At 43.3% G+C, this 16476-nt stretch overlaps 1 protein-coding gene across 7 annotated transcripts in view; it reads left to right on the plus strand.

The window, feature by feature from the left end:
- Positions 1 to 16476, plus strand: part of klhl12 (kelch-like family member 12) — a 69044-nt gene that overhangs the window by 4659 nt on the left and 47909 nt on the right. For 5 of the 7 annotated variants that reach the window (XM_069941412.1, XM_069941407.1, XM_069941409.1 and 2 more), the window contains exons 3-6: positions 2776 to 3010; positions 5505 to 5658; positions 6308 to 6525; positions 8327 to 8476. In XM_069941412.1, coding sequence (XP_069797513.1) covers positions 2828 to 3010; positions 5505 to 5658; positions 6308 to 6525; positions 8327 to 8476 — 705 coding nt within the window. In that variant the 5' untranslated portion in view covers positions 2776 to 2827. The remainder of the gene's footprint in view (positions 1 to 2775; positions 3011 to 5504; positions 5659 to 6307; positions 6526 to 8326; positions 8477 to 16476) is intronic. The other 2 variants (XM_069941411.1, XM_069941413.1) reach the window with 2 other exon arrangements.

Here is a 16476-nt window from a genome sequence, read left to right on the forward strand (position 1 = left end):
GAAGGAATAAAAATATAGGGAGGTTTTACAATAATTGTACAGGGAATTGTGAGATTATGCCCTGAGCACTGTGCAGTTTTGGACTCCTTGTGTAAAAGGAAATCAACTTGCATTGAATGCTAATCTGAAAATGTTTACACAGTTCCTAAGATTAATGGAATCACAGGCAGCAATTTTAACACAAATTTTTGCTATTCTGATGTGAAATTGGCCATTCCTGCTTCTGACTAAAAAGATTGAGCTGGTAGGATCTTTACATGTGGAAGTTTGGGTTAATGTGAAGAAAACTTACTAAATATTTAAAATAATAATGGAACTTGATAAGGGGAGATGCTGCAAGGAGCAGCATGGTTAGCAGACCGGTTAGCACCAGCAACTGAGACGAGGGTTCGAATCCCGTGCTGTATGTAAGGTGGATATATGTTCTCCCTATGTCTGTATGGGTTTCCTCCGGGTGCTCTGGGTTCCTCCCACCATTCAAAACATAGCGGGGGGGGGTGGTGTGTTGTAGGTCAATTGGGTGGTACGGGCTCGTGGACCAGAAGGGCCTGTAACCATGCTGTATGTATAAATTTAAATTAAAAAAATTTCTTCCCCTTTTGTTTGAGAATATGGGGTTTGCTGCAAAAGATGGAGAGTGAATAGAATATATTTTTTGTGGCGTGAACCTATGAAATTGTCAACTATTGAAGCTATGAAGGCTGAATCCTTAAATATATTTAAGGCTGGATAGTCACACTTTTGATGAATATGGCAGTTGAGGGTTATGGTGAACAGGTAGAAATGTGAGCCCATGATCCTGTTTGAGGCCTATTTCAAATCAGTATTAGTATTAGATATCAGTGGAAGTGCCAGATTGTAAAATGAAATAAGGAGGTTAAAGACGGAGTCAGGCTTCAGGAGCAAGACTGACTGTGCGTAAACCAGGAGTGGAGCTGGGAGTTTTATCAGTTACGTAACACAATGATCTGCAGTAAGAATGTTTAAAATGTGTGGAAGAAGTTAATGCCATAAAAATACTACTTTCCTGCTCACTTCGGAAAATAAGAAACATTTTTGAGGAATAGTCCCATCTTCTTGTGATAAAATGATTATCATCAGTTTTAGCCAGGGAGCCTTGGTGTGTACTGTGATTTTCCAATGATCCATTTTGAACAGGAGAATGTTCTAAGCACTGCGTACCTAGATTTCTGATTTGCTCCTTTTACAAGCAAGATTCAAAATCATTCTTCCCGATAGTGTCTTCACTTTGTTAATGTAAATTATTTAACTCTTACGAAAAATTAACCATGAATATTAATGTTTTTGTTGGAAATGTGAACTTTGAGTTGCTCTGCTTTTAAAAAAACATACACTTTTAAATGCTAGCTTGATCTTTACTGAGGCTGAATGTTTTGTGAGTAAATACTTGAGATGGAATGCAGATCTGTAATTATTATACTGCCCATTATCCAACAATAACTTGTACTGGAAACAAAAGCTCAACTCAACTCATCTGCAGGCTCCTTTGGGTGGAAGGCTGCAATTAGTTGGTGTACAGTAGGCTGGCTGTCACTTGACTTTAGTGGGTGATCTTTGAAACAAATTGGTATCTATGCTGTTCAGGATGTATTGCAGACTGAAGTTATTTTACATCCACCTCATTTCCATTTGGAATGTTATTCAAAAGAAGCTTTTAGTAAAATGAAAAATAATCATTAATTTTGTCATTTCCAAGTACTTCCATATTACCACTTTAACTTGGGCACAGATCCTTTCCTTTGGCTCAGTTTATTGCCAAAACAATGCTTTCCTATAACTGAAGCAAAACATTATCAAATCTAACAGACTTTTATGCAGACCCATCAATATCTAAGCACAGTTAGCGGAGCGGTTAGTGGAACGCTATTACACCACCTGTGATCCCCGTTTGGAATCTGGGGCTGTCTTTAAAGAGTTTGTGTGGGTTTTCTCTGGGCTCTCTGGTTTGCACCCAAGTTCCAAAGATGTATGGGCTAGCAGGCTAATTTGTCGCATTTGGGCCGTGCAGGCTCATGCGCCGAAAGGGCCTGTTACCATGCTGTATTTATAAATTTTAAAAAATATTTAAAAATCTCTAGACTTCAAAAATAACTTCATGGATGAGGATTTTTTGTGACATTTCAATGTTTTAAGGCATTTTATAAATAAATGATTTGAGGATGCGAAAACAAAGCTGGTTCCATTACGTTGTATATGTGTAGCAGAGGCAATTGGATGTCTCGAAAATCCAATAATGAAGAAGGAGAGCTTTTATATGCCTAGCACTTTTTACAAACTTGGCATGTCCCAAGTGCCTCACATTCAGAAATTTAGCTAGCACATAAAGACCAATGACAATATAATTTACCCTTTTCGTTTGCACTAGATGACTGATAAATATTAGTACAGCAAAGACAAAAATAATGTAGCATTTCCTTAATACAATTCTAAATTTTAAAGTTCAAATCCACAATCTTCTGACTCTGAGATGAGTGTGTTCCAGTTTAGTTCAGACTGACTGATTAATTGTCTTGGCTAGAAAAGTAGCAAGTGTGGCATGGTGGTTGAGTTACTTTAATACAGGTAATGGATAAGATATAAAGATGTTCTTGCTTTGTTATGGGAGGACAGAATTAGATGCATGTTCTATTTTTGTGTAATACTAGCACCACTTGCAGTTAAAATGCTTACTATAGAAGCTTGGCATAGGAAGTATTAAATATCAAAGGTGTATTCTTCAAGTAATAATGTATTGTTGATTTGATTCAAATCCAGCTATAGGTTATTAAAGTTAATTTTTCTGGAATTACAAGTGGACAGGCTCAACATGGCTCCTCGGGACATCATGACCAACACTCATGCCAAGTCCATTCTTAACACAATGAACTCCTTGAGGAAGAGTAACACCCTGTGTGATGTTACACTACGAGTTGACAGCAAAGACTTTCCTGCGCATCGTATTGTGCTAGCAGCATGCAGTGATTACTTCTGCGCTATGTTCACTAGCGAGGTAAGTTTGTTGTTTGCTGTTGATGGATTTTGTTCTATTGGCCAGGAAGCAGGTTCACACTCTTCTTGTGGCCATCATCGGTGTCCATAAATTCATCAATATGGCATTTTAACTTGGGATCGTTTATTCAGCATTAACCACTTGATGGAAATGAGACTCTCTATTGCCTGCCTTAGACTGTAACTTTTTGTTTCCTTCAGCAAGACAGCTGGGATAGACAATGAACTTGTAATCCTGGTGACTGACCACAAGAAGCCAAATTAGTCTATTGGTTTATTACAGATTCAAAACCAATCTTCTTTAACTTCAAATAGTTATCCCAAAAATAGTGCAATAGTCTGTGATTCAGCAGCTTCTTAAGACCTGTTTCTTAAGTTTCCTGTTTCTGCAACATTTTAGTAATGTTTTCCATCTTTCTACTCTTCTTGATGGTTTTCGGTACCCTTTAAGTAACATGGTGCTTGACTTCATATCCAGATCGCCTGCCTCTTTACTGAAATGGACCTTGGGATTTCACTTCCTCAAAATAAAATTGTGAATGCTAAGTCACTTAATTTTTTTGATTGATTGTATTAGATAAGAGTTTAGCAGAATGAGAAACCAAGGCAGATAAATGGAGTTAAAATACCGATCACACAGAAACTGACTCAAGGCTTGGGATGAAATGATTTTGTGTTTCTAATTTTTAAATTATATCTCTTTCTATTGAATTCTCCTTCTGGAGGAATTAACATTTGGGTCAGTATCACATCCATTATTACCTGTTTCTTAATTTGTATGTAGATAGATAGTCTAAATAAAAAAGGGAACAATTTACCCTTTTAATTCAAACCACCTGGCCGTTGCAAGTTGGGTGGCCATACCAAAGGAGGACATGGTCATAGGTTACTATATATAACACACAGTGTGTTTGCATTTGTTGTTTTATATGGTAACCTGTGACCGTGTCCTCCTTTGGAATGACCACCCAACTTGCAAGACAGGATAGTTTTATTGAAAACTAGAGTGAATTGAAATAGCAGTTTATATGATGCTTGCGCTTAAAAGTTGCTGATTATAGAATGTGAAAATATAATTGAAGTATCTTATAGAAATAATGCTGGGATGTGTATTTGCAGTGAGAATTGGTTGAAAAACATTCTAAATTTAAGGCTGTCCCTCAGGTTATTTTGATTAATGATTTTCTTTAAATTGTGCATCTTATTTTGTAGCCACTATTATCAACCAATTTAAAACATCAATTGTAGAAGTGTTTAACCCTGTTCCATCATGTATTGCTGAATCTTTTCTGGGATTACAATACATGCCTGCACAAGAGTTAAGGCAGTGCAGAATCATTTATTTTTCTTCTAGAAATCAGAACACATCAGGTTTCTTCCAATGCTGATGAGATTTTTTTCATCCTCCAACACAAATCTATCCCTTAGCCTTTATTCTTCACCTAAACATTATTATTTTTCTGGTGAGAATTAGGTAACGTGTTAATCTGCCTTTGATTGCAAACTGCTGTCTCATACTTAACTGAAAGAGGAGGGTGACTACGTGAGGACTCGATGGAAGATGTTAAGTGACTCTTATCAATTTGGCTCCCAGAGGCAAGGTTTTGTCTCTTATTTGTGTCCTAAATTGGTATTGCGTGATCATTTTATAGCATACAATAGCGGAATGTTTAAATTGCTGAATTAGGAATCCAAATGCATGGATTAATAATCCAGTGAAGGGGGAGGGGGGGCACAAGTGATCAGTTAATGGAGTATGACACATGTTTCAGAGCTCCTGCAAAGTCTTCTTATAAAGTCTAATTAAACAGTTCTCCAGGTAATAATCCAGAGAATGCTTATTTAAATTTCACTAATTTGTATATTTTAAATTTGTTTGAAACATCTGACAATAGTAAAAGTGACTTGAATATGTTGGATGGCTGTAAACCCACCAAATAATTAATTGCCTGAACCATTGAGTTCCTTTAGCTCAAGATCACAGCACCTGCATTTCTCTCGTGTCTCTAACTAAATAACAATATTTGGGAAGGAAACCTTTTTCTGTCCTTGGTCTGATTCGTCCCACAGCAATATGGATAACTCCTAATTACACACTGAAGTGGACTAATAAGCTTCTAATTATATCCAAACCATCGCCAGAGGCCCAGAAAAAAAGCCTATATCGCTCAGACAACAAGTGCAGATTTGCCAGCTGACTGCAAGATATGGCAGATGGTGTAAACCTGCATTGCAACGTAAAATGTTAGAAATATTCACCAGTGTCTATAGACCAAGAAATGCAGTTAACATTTTGGGTTTTGGCAGACAGTGTGTGTGACCTTTCAGGGTTGGGTGAATGTCTGTGGAACCCAGCCTGCAGTGTGAACCCAGTCTGTCTCATCAGTATCAGGTGTGCATAGTGGTTTATATCTGTAGGAATTTTATGCTGCTGAGACTGAGAAAATGATTACAATCGTTGATGATTGATTGAGCCATCACTCATCTCCTTGCAGCTTTCAGAGAAGAGTAAACCTGACGTTGATATCCAGGGTCTGACAGCCTCCACCATGGAAATTCTATTGGATTTTGTATATACAGAAACGGTTCATGTCACTGTGGAGAATGTTCAAGAACTGCTTCCTGCAGCCTGTCTCCTCCAGCTGAAAGGTGAACTTCCTTCTCAGTTTTGCCACTCTTGGTGAAGTTCAAAGCTTGAACAGTGTGAAACCACTTGTATAACTGCTCTCCAGAGATTACTCATGGCCTGTGAAATACTGGAAGCAGCAAACATTTGTGTTGCCAGTTAGGGAAAACATTTCACTGCAACACAATAGTTATTCAAGAGTAAGAGCCTATAGCGGTTCTCCTAATTCTGGATTTACTTAATATGTCACGACACCGAAGAAATACTTCTAAAGTATAGGTACTCTTGCACTGTGGGGAAAACACACAGATCAGTCCTGTATATAGCAGTGAAAGAAATAACCAAGTAAGATGCTTTAGAATGGTGATAAAATCAGGACACCTTGTACATCCAGTTGAGAATATGGACAGGACTTCAGTTTGATATCTCGTGTAAATGACAGCACCTCAGACAGAACAACACTGGAGTGGCTACCTCTGAGCCATTACCTGCAATTCTCATTCTCTGAGATGAGGGTATTAGCATAAGGCAAGGCTGACACTTGGGACTCTGAATATATCTAAAGAGAATTATTCACCTGCTGTATGCATTTACAGTGATGCCAACTACCAGCACAAACAAATACGACCATTTCCTTTGTGCATTTATTGTATTTTGTGTGCTTTTCTCCAGGTGTGAAGCAAGCTTGCTGTGAATTCTTGGAGAGTCAGTTAGACCCATCCAACTGCTTGGGAATCCAAGAGTTTGCTGAAACTCATAGCTGTGTAGATCTGATGCAAGCTGCAGAGGTTTTCAGCCAGAAGAACTTTCCAGAAGTCGTCCAACATGAGGAATTCATGCTGCTAAATAAGGAGGAAGTGGAAAAACTCATTAGGTGTGATGAGATTCAGGTGAGTACTTTGTATTTAAAGCAAACACATCCTTGAGAGATTCCAGGATGTTTGATGGGATAAGAATGGTTAAGTGACACTTGGAATGACAGGCACCAGTTTTAATCCCACCATTGTTGTTTGTCATCTATAATCAATGATCTGGATGATAATGTAAATTGGATAAGCAAGTTGGCAGATGACACTAAGATTGGAGGGGTTGTGGACGGCAAAGAAGGTTTTCAAAGCTGGACCAGCTGGAAAAATGGGCTGAAAATGGCAGATGGAAATTTATGCAGGCAAGTGTGAAGTGTTGCACTTTGGAAGGACAAACCAAGAAAGGACATGCATGGTAAATGGTTAGGGCACTGAGGAGTGTGGTAGAACAGAGGGATTTGGGAATACAGATACATAGTTCCCTGAAAGTGACGTAGGTAGGGTGGTAAAGAGAGCTTTTGGCATATTGGCTTTCATAACTAAAAGTATTCAATATAAGAGTCAGGATGTAATGGTAAAGTTGTCTAAGACATTGATGAGGCCAAATTTGGAACATTGTCTGCAATTTTGCTCAGCAAACTACAGGAAATATATCAATAAGAGAGAGAGAGTGCAGAGATTTACCAGGATGTTGCCAGGTCTTCAGAAACTGAGTTACAGGGAAAGGTTGAACTGGTTAGGAGTTTATTCTCTGGATTGTAGAAGAATGAGGAGATTTGATGGAGGTATTTATCATTATGAGGCGGTGGATAGAGAGAAAAAATGTAAGGGTGAAAAGTTTATGGGGAACATAAGAGGAACGTCTTCACACAGAATAGTGAGTGTGTGGAACAAGCTGCCAGTTGAAGTAGTGAATAGAGGCTCAATTTTAACAATTAAGAGGAATTTGGACAGGTACATGGATGGGAGGCATAGAGGGCTATGGATTGTGTGCAGGTCAGTGGGACTAGGCAAAAAAAAATGGTTTGGCACAGACTAGAAGGGGTGAAGGGGCATGTTGCTGTGCTGTAATTTTCTATGGTTCATGCTGTGGGGGGGTTCTAACCTTTCCCCCAACTCTGCACTCACAGAGCCAACCCCCTACTTCCCTCAATCAATTTTCTCCCCTTTCTTCTCCTGTCCTCGGCATCCATATCTAATTATCACCTTTTGTCTGTTGGTCTGTGATTCTTCCCCTTTTCTTTCCTTCACCCCAGCCTTTTAACTCAGGCACTTGCCTGAGTGATATGCTCGTACCTTGAAGGGTTCGGGCTCAAAATGTTGTTTATATTGTCTTTACCGCCCATGGACACTGCGAGACGTGCTGAGTTCCTCCACCATTTTCTTGTTTTTAACTATAATTACAGAGTCTGCAGACTTTCATGTGTCATTCTGTGCTGGATATTCTCTGTATTTTTAACATTGTACTGTAAAAATGTATCACTTTTGGAGTTGGACACTGTTACCACTGGTTGGAGCTACAGTCTCTATAAGTAACCACACCACCATCGATGTATCAAGGGAATTAGTTTTGTTAACTTTTTTTTCTGACTTGCTACAGGCTACTATTGAAGATCCACCATTAAAACTAAACAACCACATTTACTGCAATGCATTGAAAATCACATTTACCGCTAATTTCAATTTCACACTGGTGCAGTTTTGTGATGTATTCTTTAACATAAAGAAAAACTAACTTTGAGCTTCGCGACCATTAACCTTGCCACCTCCTCCACTGTATGTAGTTTTGGGGGAAATATGGCCCAAAGGACAAGCTTCTAGTTATTTAAGTGAAGGCTGTGCAAGTAGTGGCTGGTTGGTTGCTGACAAGCTACTGCTGTTGTAGGTGGATTCAGAAGAGCCAGTATTTGAAGCAGTACTAAACTGGGTAAAACACTCCAAGAAGGAACGAGAAGAATTCCTACCTGATCTGCTACAATATGTGCGGATGCCACTGCTCACGCCAAGATATATCACAGATGTTATTGATGCTGAGGTGGGTACTTCTTCCAAATAGACTGTGCTACTTGGAGTTTAAATGGATTGCGGGATAATTGTGTGCTTTACCATGGTCATTAAATACAATTCCACTCATTAATAACTTCTTTCATTACTGGTTTATTGATATGCCTGTCTGCTTGCAGCCCTGCAAATTTAATTATTTTCACCTGCTTATTTCATTTAATTCACTGGAGCTGTCTATGCTTTTTTTAAATAATTTTTTATTATTCACACCATGAACCATATTAACCAAAATACACACAAACATTTCCCTCTTGAATATACACAGTGTCATTTCCTCCCCTTTTTCCCCCATCCCTTCCCACCCCCCCAACCCATTAAACGCTCAACGTATACAATACAATAAACCCATTGTCATCACACAATGAAAATAAACAAGAAAATTGTGTCGTCTACTTTTACACACTGCGTCAGTTCATTTCGTCTTCTCCTTCCGCGGAAAGCCCTCTCTGTTGTGTTCCATGTTGTGTTCCATGTACGGTTCCCTAATTTGTTCGAATAATGTGACTTTATTTTTTTTAAATTATATGGTTTTTTTTTCCAATGGAATACATTTATTCATTTCCATGTACCATTGCTGTACTCTCAGGCTCTCTTCTGATTTCCAGGTTGACATTATACATTTTTTTGCGACAGCTAAGGCTATCATAATAAATCTTTTTTGCGCTTCATCCAGTTTGAGGCCTAATTCTTTACTTATATTACTTAGAAGAAAGATCTCTGGATTTTTTGGTATGTTGCTTTTTGTGATTTTATTTAATACTTGATTTGGATCTTCCCAAAACTTTTCCAGTTTCTCACATGCCCAAATTGCATGTTCTGTTGTTCCCATTTCCTTCTTACAGCGAAAACATCTATCTGATACTGTTGGGTCCCATTTATTTAACTTGATATATAGCCTGTGTAACCAATTATATTGTATCATGCGTAACCTCGTGTTGTATTTCTTATAGTTCTGGAGCATAGCTTTTCCCATATTTCACGAGCTGTCTATGCTTTATGTATGTTGACATACAGCATGGTAACAGGCCATTTTGCCCCTCGAGCCTGTGCCATCCAAGTTACACCCAATTTAATGTATACCCTCGGTGGGGGAAAACCCATGCATACGCAGGGAGAACGTACCAACTCCTTGCAGACAGCGCAGGATTTGAACCCCAGTCCCGATCACTGGCGCTGTAAAGGTGCTGTGCTCATGGCTATGTCAACCATGCCACCCCTTTTTCTGCGGGTGATTAGTTGTTGCCCGTATGTCGCCATCTTTTGCATTATAGATTTATTCTTCACTGGGTGCCACTGTTAGTTATGTTGTAGTGCTTAATGGTATTTTTAGCACCAGTGAGCTTTGATGCACGAGACTTCTTTTGGTTTTCATGAATTACATTTTTATCCTTCAATGGGATGGCTTTAAAATATTTCCTTTAATATTTTGTTAGTTTTTCATATAATGCAGATCTTTGTCAGTATAGAGATTTTCATTATCTGAAGTTAAGGAGGTGTACAGCACAGAAGCAATCCTGCAGCCCAACTCTTCAATGCTGACTAATCCCCGTTGACCCTAATCCCAAAAAAACATATGCGGTTATAGATTAATTGGGTTTAATTGGGCAGAATTGCCTTCTACAGTGTTGTAAATAATTTTTAAAAAATTTAAAAATGTGCCCACGTTGAGCCCTTATCATTCTACTCCTTTCTCAGTACCTGTTCAAATAATTTTAAAATGCTGTAATTATAGCTGCCTCTACGACTTCCTTTGGCAGCTTGTTCCATATATCCACCACTCTCTGTGTGGAATAAACTTTCCCCTCAGTTTTATAAAGTTGCAGGGAATTAATGTAGGCCTATTGAGGTTTAGTGAATGTCCTTAATGAAATTAATAAAATCTGTATGAACCATATGCCCACTGCCATGGGCGCTGGGTAATATGTCACAAATCTGACACATGACATGCACTTTGAATCCTACTAATTCTGTTGCATTTTTCCTTGGTAGAAGGTACAATGCTTGGGTTGTACATCTAACCTGCAAGGTGGAATAACTATCCACTGACTATGATTCTTTCAATTTTCTTCCTCATCCATATTGCAAACCTGTGAACCTGCCTGCCTCTTCAACTTTGCTGTCATTACCACTTTGGCCAGTTTTGAAATTTGTCCTGCTGTCCTTACTCCCTTGGTAGGGAAGGATAAGACCAAAAGAGAGTGGAGCAGAATTAGGTAATTCTGCCCATTGAGTCTGCAGTGGCATTCTAATGTATTCTTCCTTTCAACCCCATTTTCCTGCTTACTCCCCATAACCGTTGATGTCCTTACTAATCAAAAATCTACCAACCTCCACTTTAAATCTACCAGATAACTTGGCCTCTACAGATATTTGTAGCAACAAATTCCTCGGATTCACCATCCTCTGGCTGAAGAAATTTGTCCTTGTCTCTGTTCTAAAGGGACATCTTTTTATTCTGAGGCTATGTTCTCTGGTCCTAGATTCTCTCACGACTGGAGACATCTCAACATCCACTCCATCCAGTCCTTTCAATATTCAGCATGTTTCACTGAGAATCCCCCACAATCTACTAAACTCCTGCGAGTATAGGCCCAAAGCCATCTAACTTGCCTTTTATCCCTGGGATGCATTCCTATAAACCCCCTCTGGAATTTCTCCTTCGGCAGCATATCCTTCTTTGGGTATGGGGCCTAAAACTGCTCATAATACTTCAAAGGTGGTTTGACCAATGCCTTATAAAATCTCTGTATTGCATATTTGCTTCTATGTTCTAGTCCTATCATTGCATTTTCTTTCCTTACTACTGGCTCAATCAAGTTAACCTTTAGGGAATCCTGCACAAAGTTAGACCTCCACGTTCTGAATTTTCTCTCCATTTAGATAATAGTGCACTGCATATCTTTATTTCTTCTACTAAAGTGCATGACCACGCACTTTGCTGTAATCCATCTGCCACCTCTGCCATTTTCCCAACTTGTCCGACAAGTCCCTTTGCAGACTTCTTGCTTCCTCAACACTACGCGATGGAAGATAAGTGAGTGATGGTGAGGGAGAATCCAGATATACAGACATAGATTGTACAGATATTCTTTATTTGCTTCTTTCCTTTCTATAAATTTCATCAGCAAGAAAAGGCTTAAAAAGAATATTTTCTGAGTAACTACCTACTAGGGTCTGTTAAAGACATTGTTTTCTTTTAGTTGTGCCAGCTGCAAGATGAGAGAACCAAGCCTACGCTGTTCTTGAAACTCATGCTAGATGTTTTGCTGAAGTCTGCAGATTACAGGTCATGTGGATAGTTGCAAACAGGCTGTAGAATGGGAAGCTGAAAAGGCTACGAAAAGGCTCGTGTCCGTCTGTGTATGGGCTTTCTTGCAGAAAGACCCTGCTGTAGGTCACAACAGGTCATCTAGTGTAACAGAGCACCGTCCTTGCAAAACCAATAAAATTGTGTTGTACTCACATTAGTTGTCATGCACTTCTTTATATTTGCTTTAAGTTAGCACAGATTGCGTCTAGTCTCAGTCAGAATTGGCGGAAAGGATTAAACAAAAGACAACGTCTTAGAACTTAGTGAAAGAATAAAAGCCGTATAAAGGACAGGAAAACTGATCATCTTTTTTAAAAAAAAGATGCGTGAATACACAATGGAAAAAACACACTACATGCAAAGTTATGATGAATAATTAAAAATATGCATGCAACATTAGTGACCTTATGTTGAAAGTGCATTTTTTCCCCTTTTATCTACCCCCACTTACACTAAATTACCTGCTAAAACAATTTAAAAAAAAATCTTCCTTTTGCCACCATTTTTGCCTTTTAATTTCCTGTGAGCAGTGATGCAAGCGATTCCACGGGGCTGTCACGGCGGCTACACTGCTCCTGCAATAACACACGCAACCAGACGGGTTGAGCTCCGTGAGCAGACTAGTTTATCGCAAGCTGCTGGGCTGAACTTGTACTTCTAGCCCAGACCTGGCTGAGAATCGCGCTGGAGGGCGCTGACGTCATCCGGGCGTCATGTGGTCCCCAAGCGCAGGTTCCTGAGCCCCGAACTGGAAAGAAGGGAAACCCCCGATGGCGCCATTTTGGCCAGCTGCCCCACCGCATGGCTTACAAGCGGGGCTGGTTCGCCTGCCTTGTGGTGAGCCGCCACACAGTCGTGTTCCCCCCCCCCCCCCCAGAAGTGGCGCTAATGTCCTTTTTTGTCGGGTGGCCTCGCTTCTTGGGCTGGGCAACGACCACTGGCTCGGTGGGGTCAAGGTGAGCTGGCTTCAGCCTGTCCATGGTAAACAGCTCATGCCTGCCGCCCAAGTCCAGTGTGAACGTCGAGCCAGAACGCTGTATAACCCTGTATGGCCCTCATACGGTCGCTGCAGAGGTGCCGCGGTTCGGCCCTGCCGAACGAAAATGAACTCCGCAGAAAGTAGCTCGTCAGGAACGGCAGGTGCCTGGGTGGCAGTGGGGGTTTGTAGGAGTCCTCCTGAGGTGAGGAAGTAGTTGATGTGGCAACCGCTGGAGATTGTGAGGTGCGTTGACGAACTCACCAGGTAGTGCCAGCGGCGCACCCTAGACCAGCTCAGCTGATGACGTCTGCAAATCTTCCTTGGGAGTGGAGCGGGTGCCCAGGAGCACCCAAGGCAGTTCATTTGTCTTGGTGGTGGTGCAAACGTTCGACCGGTCCATTGTCCTGCGGGTGGTAGGCCGTGGTATGGTGTAGCTGAATCCCCAATTTGTTGGCCAGCTGTGCCCAGAGTGCATATGTGAACTGGGTGCCTTGATCGCTGGTGAGGTGAGATGGGACACCGAAATGGGCGACCCAACCACGCAACAGGACTCGGGAGCAGGAATTGGTGGAGGCGTCTGGCATCGGGATCACCTCAGGCCAGCGAGTGGTGCAGTCCACCACCGTAAACAGGTAACGGTTGCCCTGGGAAACGGGTAAGGGCCCGATGATGTCCACGTGAATGTGGCTGAACTGTTCCCGGATGTGCTCGAACTCCTGTATGAGCGCCCTCCTGTGCACCTTGGACGTCTGGCAATAGGTGCATGTTCTGGCCCAGCCGCGATCTGCTTCCACAGCCCATGCCATACGAACCATTCTGCCACCATCTGGACCGCGGACCTGATGGATGGATGCATGCGCCACTGCTGTGGAACCACTGGCCGCGGGGTGCCCAAGAGATATAGCACAGGATGGTCCCTTCGCTGCTCAGAGTCAGGAGGTCTTGGAATAGTAGGCCGGTGTTGCCCTCGTCTCCTCATCAACTTCCTGGTCCCGGACGAGCTGGTCGAAGTTGAGGCCAGGCGTCAGCGCACAGATGGCCAGTTGCGAGAGTGCATCGGCAACCACATTGTCCTTCCCTGACTCATGCCAAATGTCAGTGGTAAACTCCAACACGAAGGAGAGGTGACGCTGCTGGCAGGCCGACCAGGGATCCTTTGCCATCGCGAGCGCCTGGGTGAGGGGTTTGTGGTCGGGCGTGGCTCCTTCGGCTGTGATGTTATGCCTCAGGAACTGCATGGACTCTTTCCCAAACTGGCACTTGGCCGGGTTGATGGTAAGGCCGAAGTCGGCCAGCTGGGAGAAAAGGGCATGTAGGTGGGCCTTGTGTTGCGTCCGGTCCTTGCTGGCAACAAGGATGTCATCCAAATAAATTAAGACGAAATCCAAGTCCCTGCCCACCGAGTCCATGAGATGCTGGACAGTTTGAGCGGCATTCTTGAGCCCAAATGGCATGCGCAGGAATTTGAACAGGCCAAAGGGGGAGATGATTGCCGTCTTGGGTATTTCCTCAGGGTGCACCAGGATCTGGTGATATCCACGCACCAGATCAACCTTGGAGAAGACCCTTGTGCCGTGCAGATTGGCCAAAAGTCCTGGATGTGAGGGATGGGGTAACGGTCAGAAACGGTTGTCTCGTTGAGCTGTCGATAGTCTCCGGAGGGACGCCGGCCGCCAGAGGCTTTCGGGACTGGGTGGAGCGGTGAAGCCCACGGGCTGTCGGACTGCCGAATGATCCCCAGCTCCAACGGGTGTGAAAACTCCTCCTTCGCTACCTGGAGCTTGTCAGACAGGAGCCGGCGTGCCTTGGTGTGAACTGGCGGGCCCTGGGTGGGGATGTGGTGGAACACCCCATGGCTCGGCGAGGCATCGGAGAACTGTGGCTTGAGGAGTGTCGGGAACTCATCCAGGATCTGCTGGAACTCGACTCTGGGCGTGCTGATTGTGGCTATCTGCAGTTGCTCCGAGTGGGAGGCGTCGAGGCGAACGGCCTGGAAGATGCTGGTGTCCACCAGGTGCCTACCTCGAATGTCCACCAGAAGCCTGTGTGCAAGGAGGAAGTCTGCACCCAGAATGGCAGTTGGGAGGGATGAGGCGGTGAACCTCCACGCAAAATTCTGTTGGCTGATCTGGAAGTGGACTGTCTTGTCTCCATACGTCCGGATTGCCGTTGCGTTGGCCGCACGGAGGGGAGGTCCACGAGGTCGGTTCCTGGATTCGATGGCCATGGCTGGTTTGACGCTGATCTGGGCTCCAGTGTCAATGAGGAACCACTGGCCGCTGACTGAGCCCCGCAGGTAGAGAAGGCTGTGTCCTTAGCCAGCCGCCGCAGCCATTAATAGTGGCCAGCCTGGTCATTTCCCTGGAACGAGCAGGGCTGACAACACTTCTGAGCCTTGGCTCCCCAGTGCTGGTGGTAGAAGCAGAGGCCTGAAGCTGATGCTGTGGCCTTGGTTAAGCTCTTGGGGGCTCTGGCAGGGGTTGGGTGCTCTACCACAGCGTTAGGGGTGGGCTTGGCATGGTCGTGCCTTGTGACCTTCTGGACCACTGAGCCCTCCGAGAATCGTGCGAGCCATAGCTCTTGGGACTTCTGGGCGACCTTCCTCAGGTCAGTGAAGCTCTCCTGAACCAGCAGCGGCTGGAGACCCCAGGCATATGTTCGAGGAAGATACGCTCGAAAAGTGGGCAGTTGCTGTGCTCACCCATGAGCGTGAGCATCTCGTCCATCAGTTCCATCCGGGACCTGTCCCCCAGGGCGTCGAGGTGCAGCACCCGAGCAGCATGCTGGTGTCTGGATAATCTGAGGGACTCGGTAAGCACTCGCTTGATGGTCTCTTACTTGTCCTCGGTGGGTGGGTGGGTGCTGAACAAAGTGCAGCATGTTTCTGGTGGTGGCCTGGTCCAGGGCAGCAACCACATGGTAGAATTTGGTCATGTCGGACGAAATCTGGCGGAAGTGAAACTGGGCCTCCGTGTGGACGAACCAGGTCTCCGGCTCCTGAACCCAGAATTCAGGCAGTTTCACGGTTATAGCACTGATCCCAGGCTCACTCATGATGGGTTCAAAGATGTTTGAACCAGTCGGGGTCACCAATTGTTACGGCAGCTACACTGCTCCTGCAATAACACACACAACCAGACGGGTTGAGCTCAGAGAGCAGACTAGTTTATTGCAGGCTGCTGGGCTGCATTTATACTCCCAGCCTGGACCTGGCTGAGAACTGCGCTGGAGAGCATTGATGTTATCCGGGCATCACGTGGTCCCCAAGTGCGGGTTTCTGAGCTCTGAGCTGGAAGGAAGGGAAACCCCCGACTGCGCCATTTTGGTCGGCTACCCTGCTGCATGGCTTACAAGCGGGGCCGGTTCGCCTGCCTTATGAGCTGCCACAGGGCTACAATTAATCCTTCAAACTTTTATTTTCCCTCTTTTATTTAATCAATTCCATTAAGTTATGATGGTTAATTAAAGCACAACTGCTTCAATCTTTTCAATGGTTTCTATACACTTGAGATTCACATCTGTGCATTTCTGTGGTATTTGAAGAGCTGAGAGCTATTCCATAATCTGTTATGGCTCCAGATGGACGTATCACATATTGGCAGTATCGCAAATGGCAATGAGGAAGCATACATGAGAGAGATAGATCAGCTTGTTGAGTGATGTCACACCAACAACCTTACAC

The sequence above is a fragment of the Narcine bancroftii genome, chromosome 5 (genome assembly GCF_036971445.1).
Source record: "Narcine bancroftii isolate sNarBan1 chromosome 5, sNarBan1.hap1, whole genome shotgun sequence".
Classification (NCBI taxonomy): Eukaryota; Metazoa; Chordata; class Chondrichthyes; order Torpediniformes; family Narcinidae; genus Narcine; species Narcine bancroftii.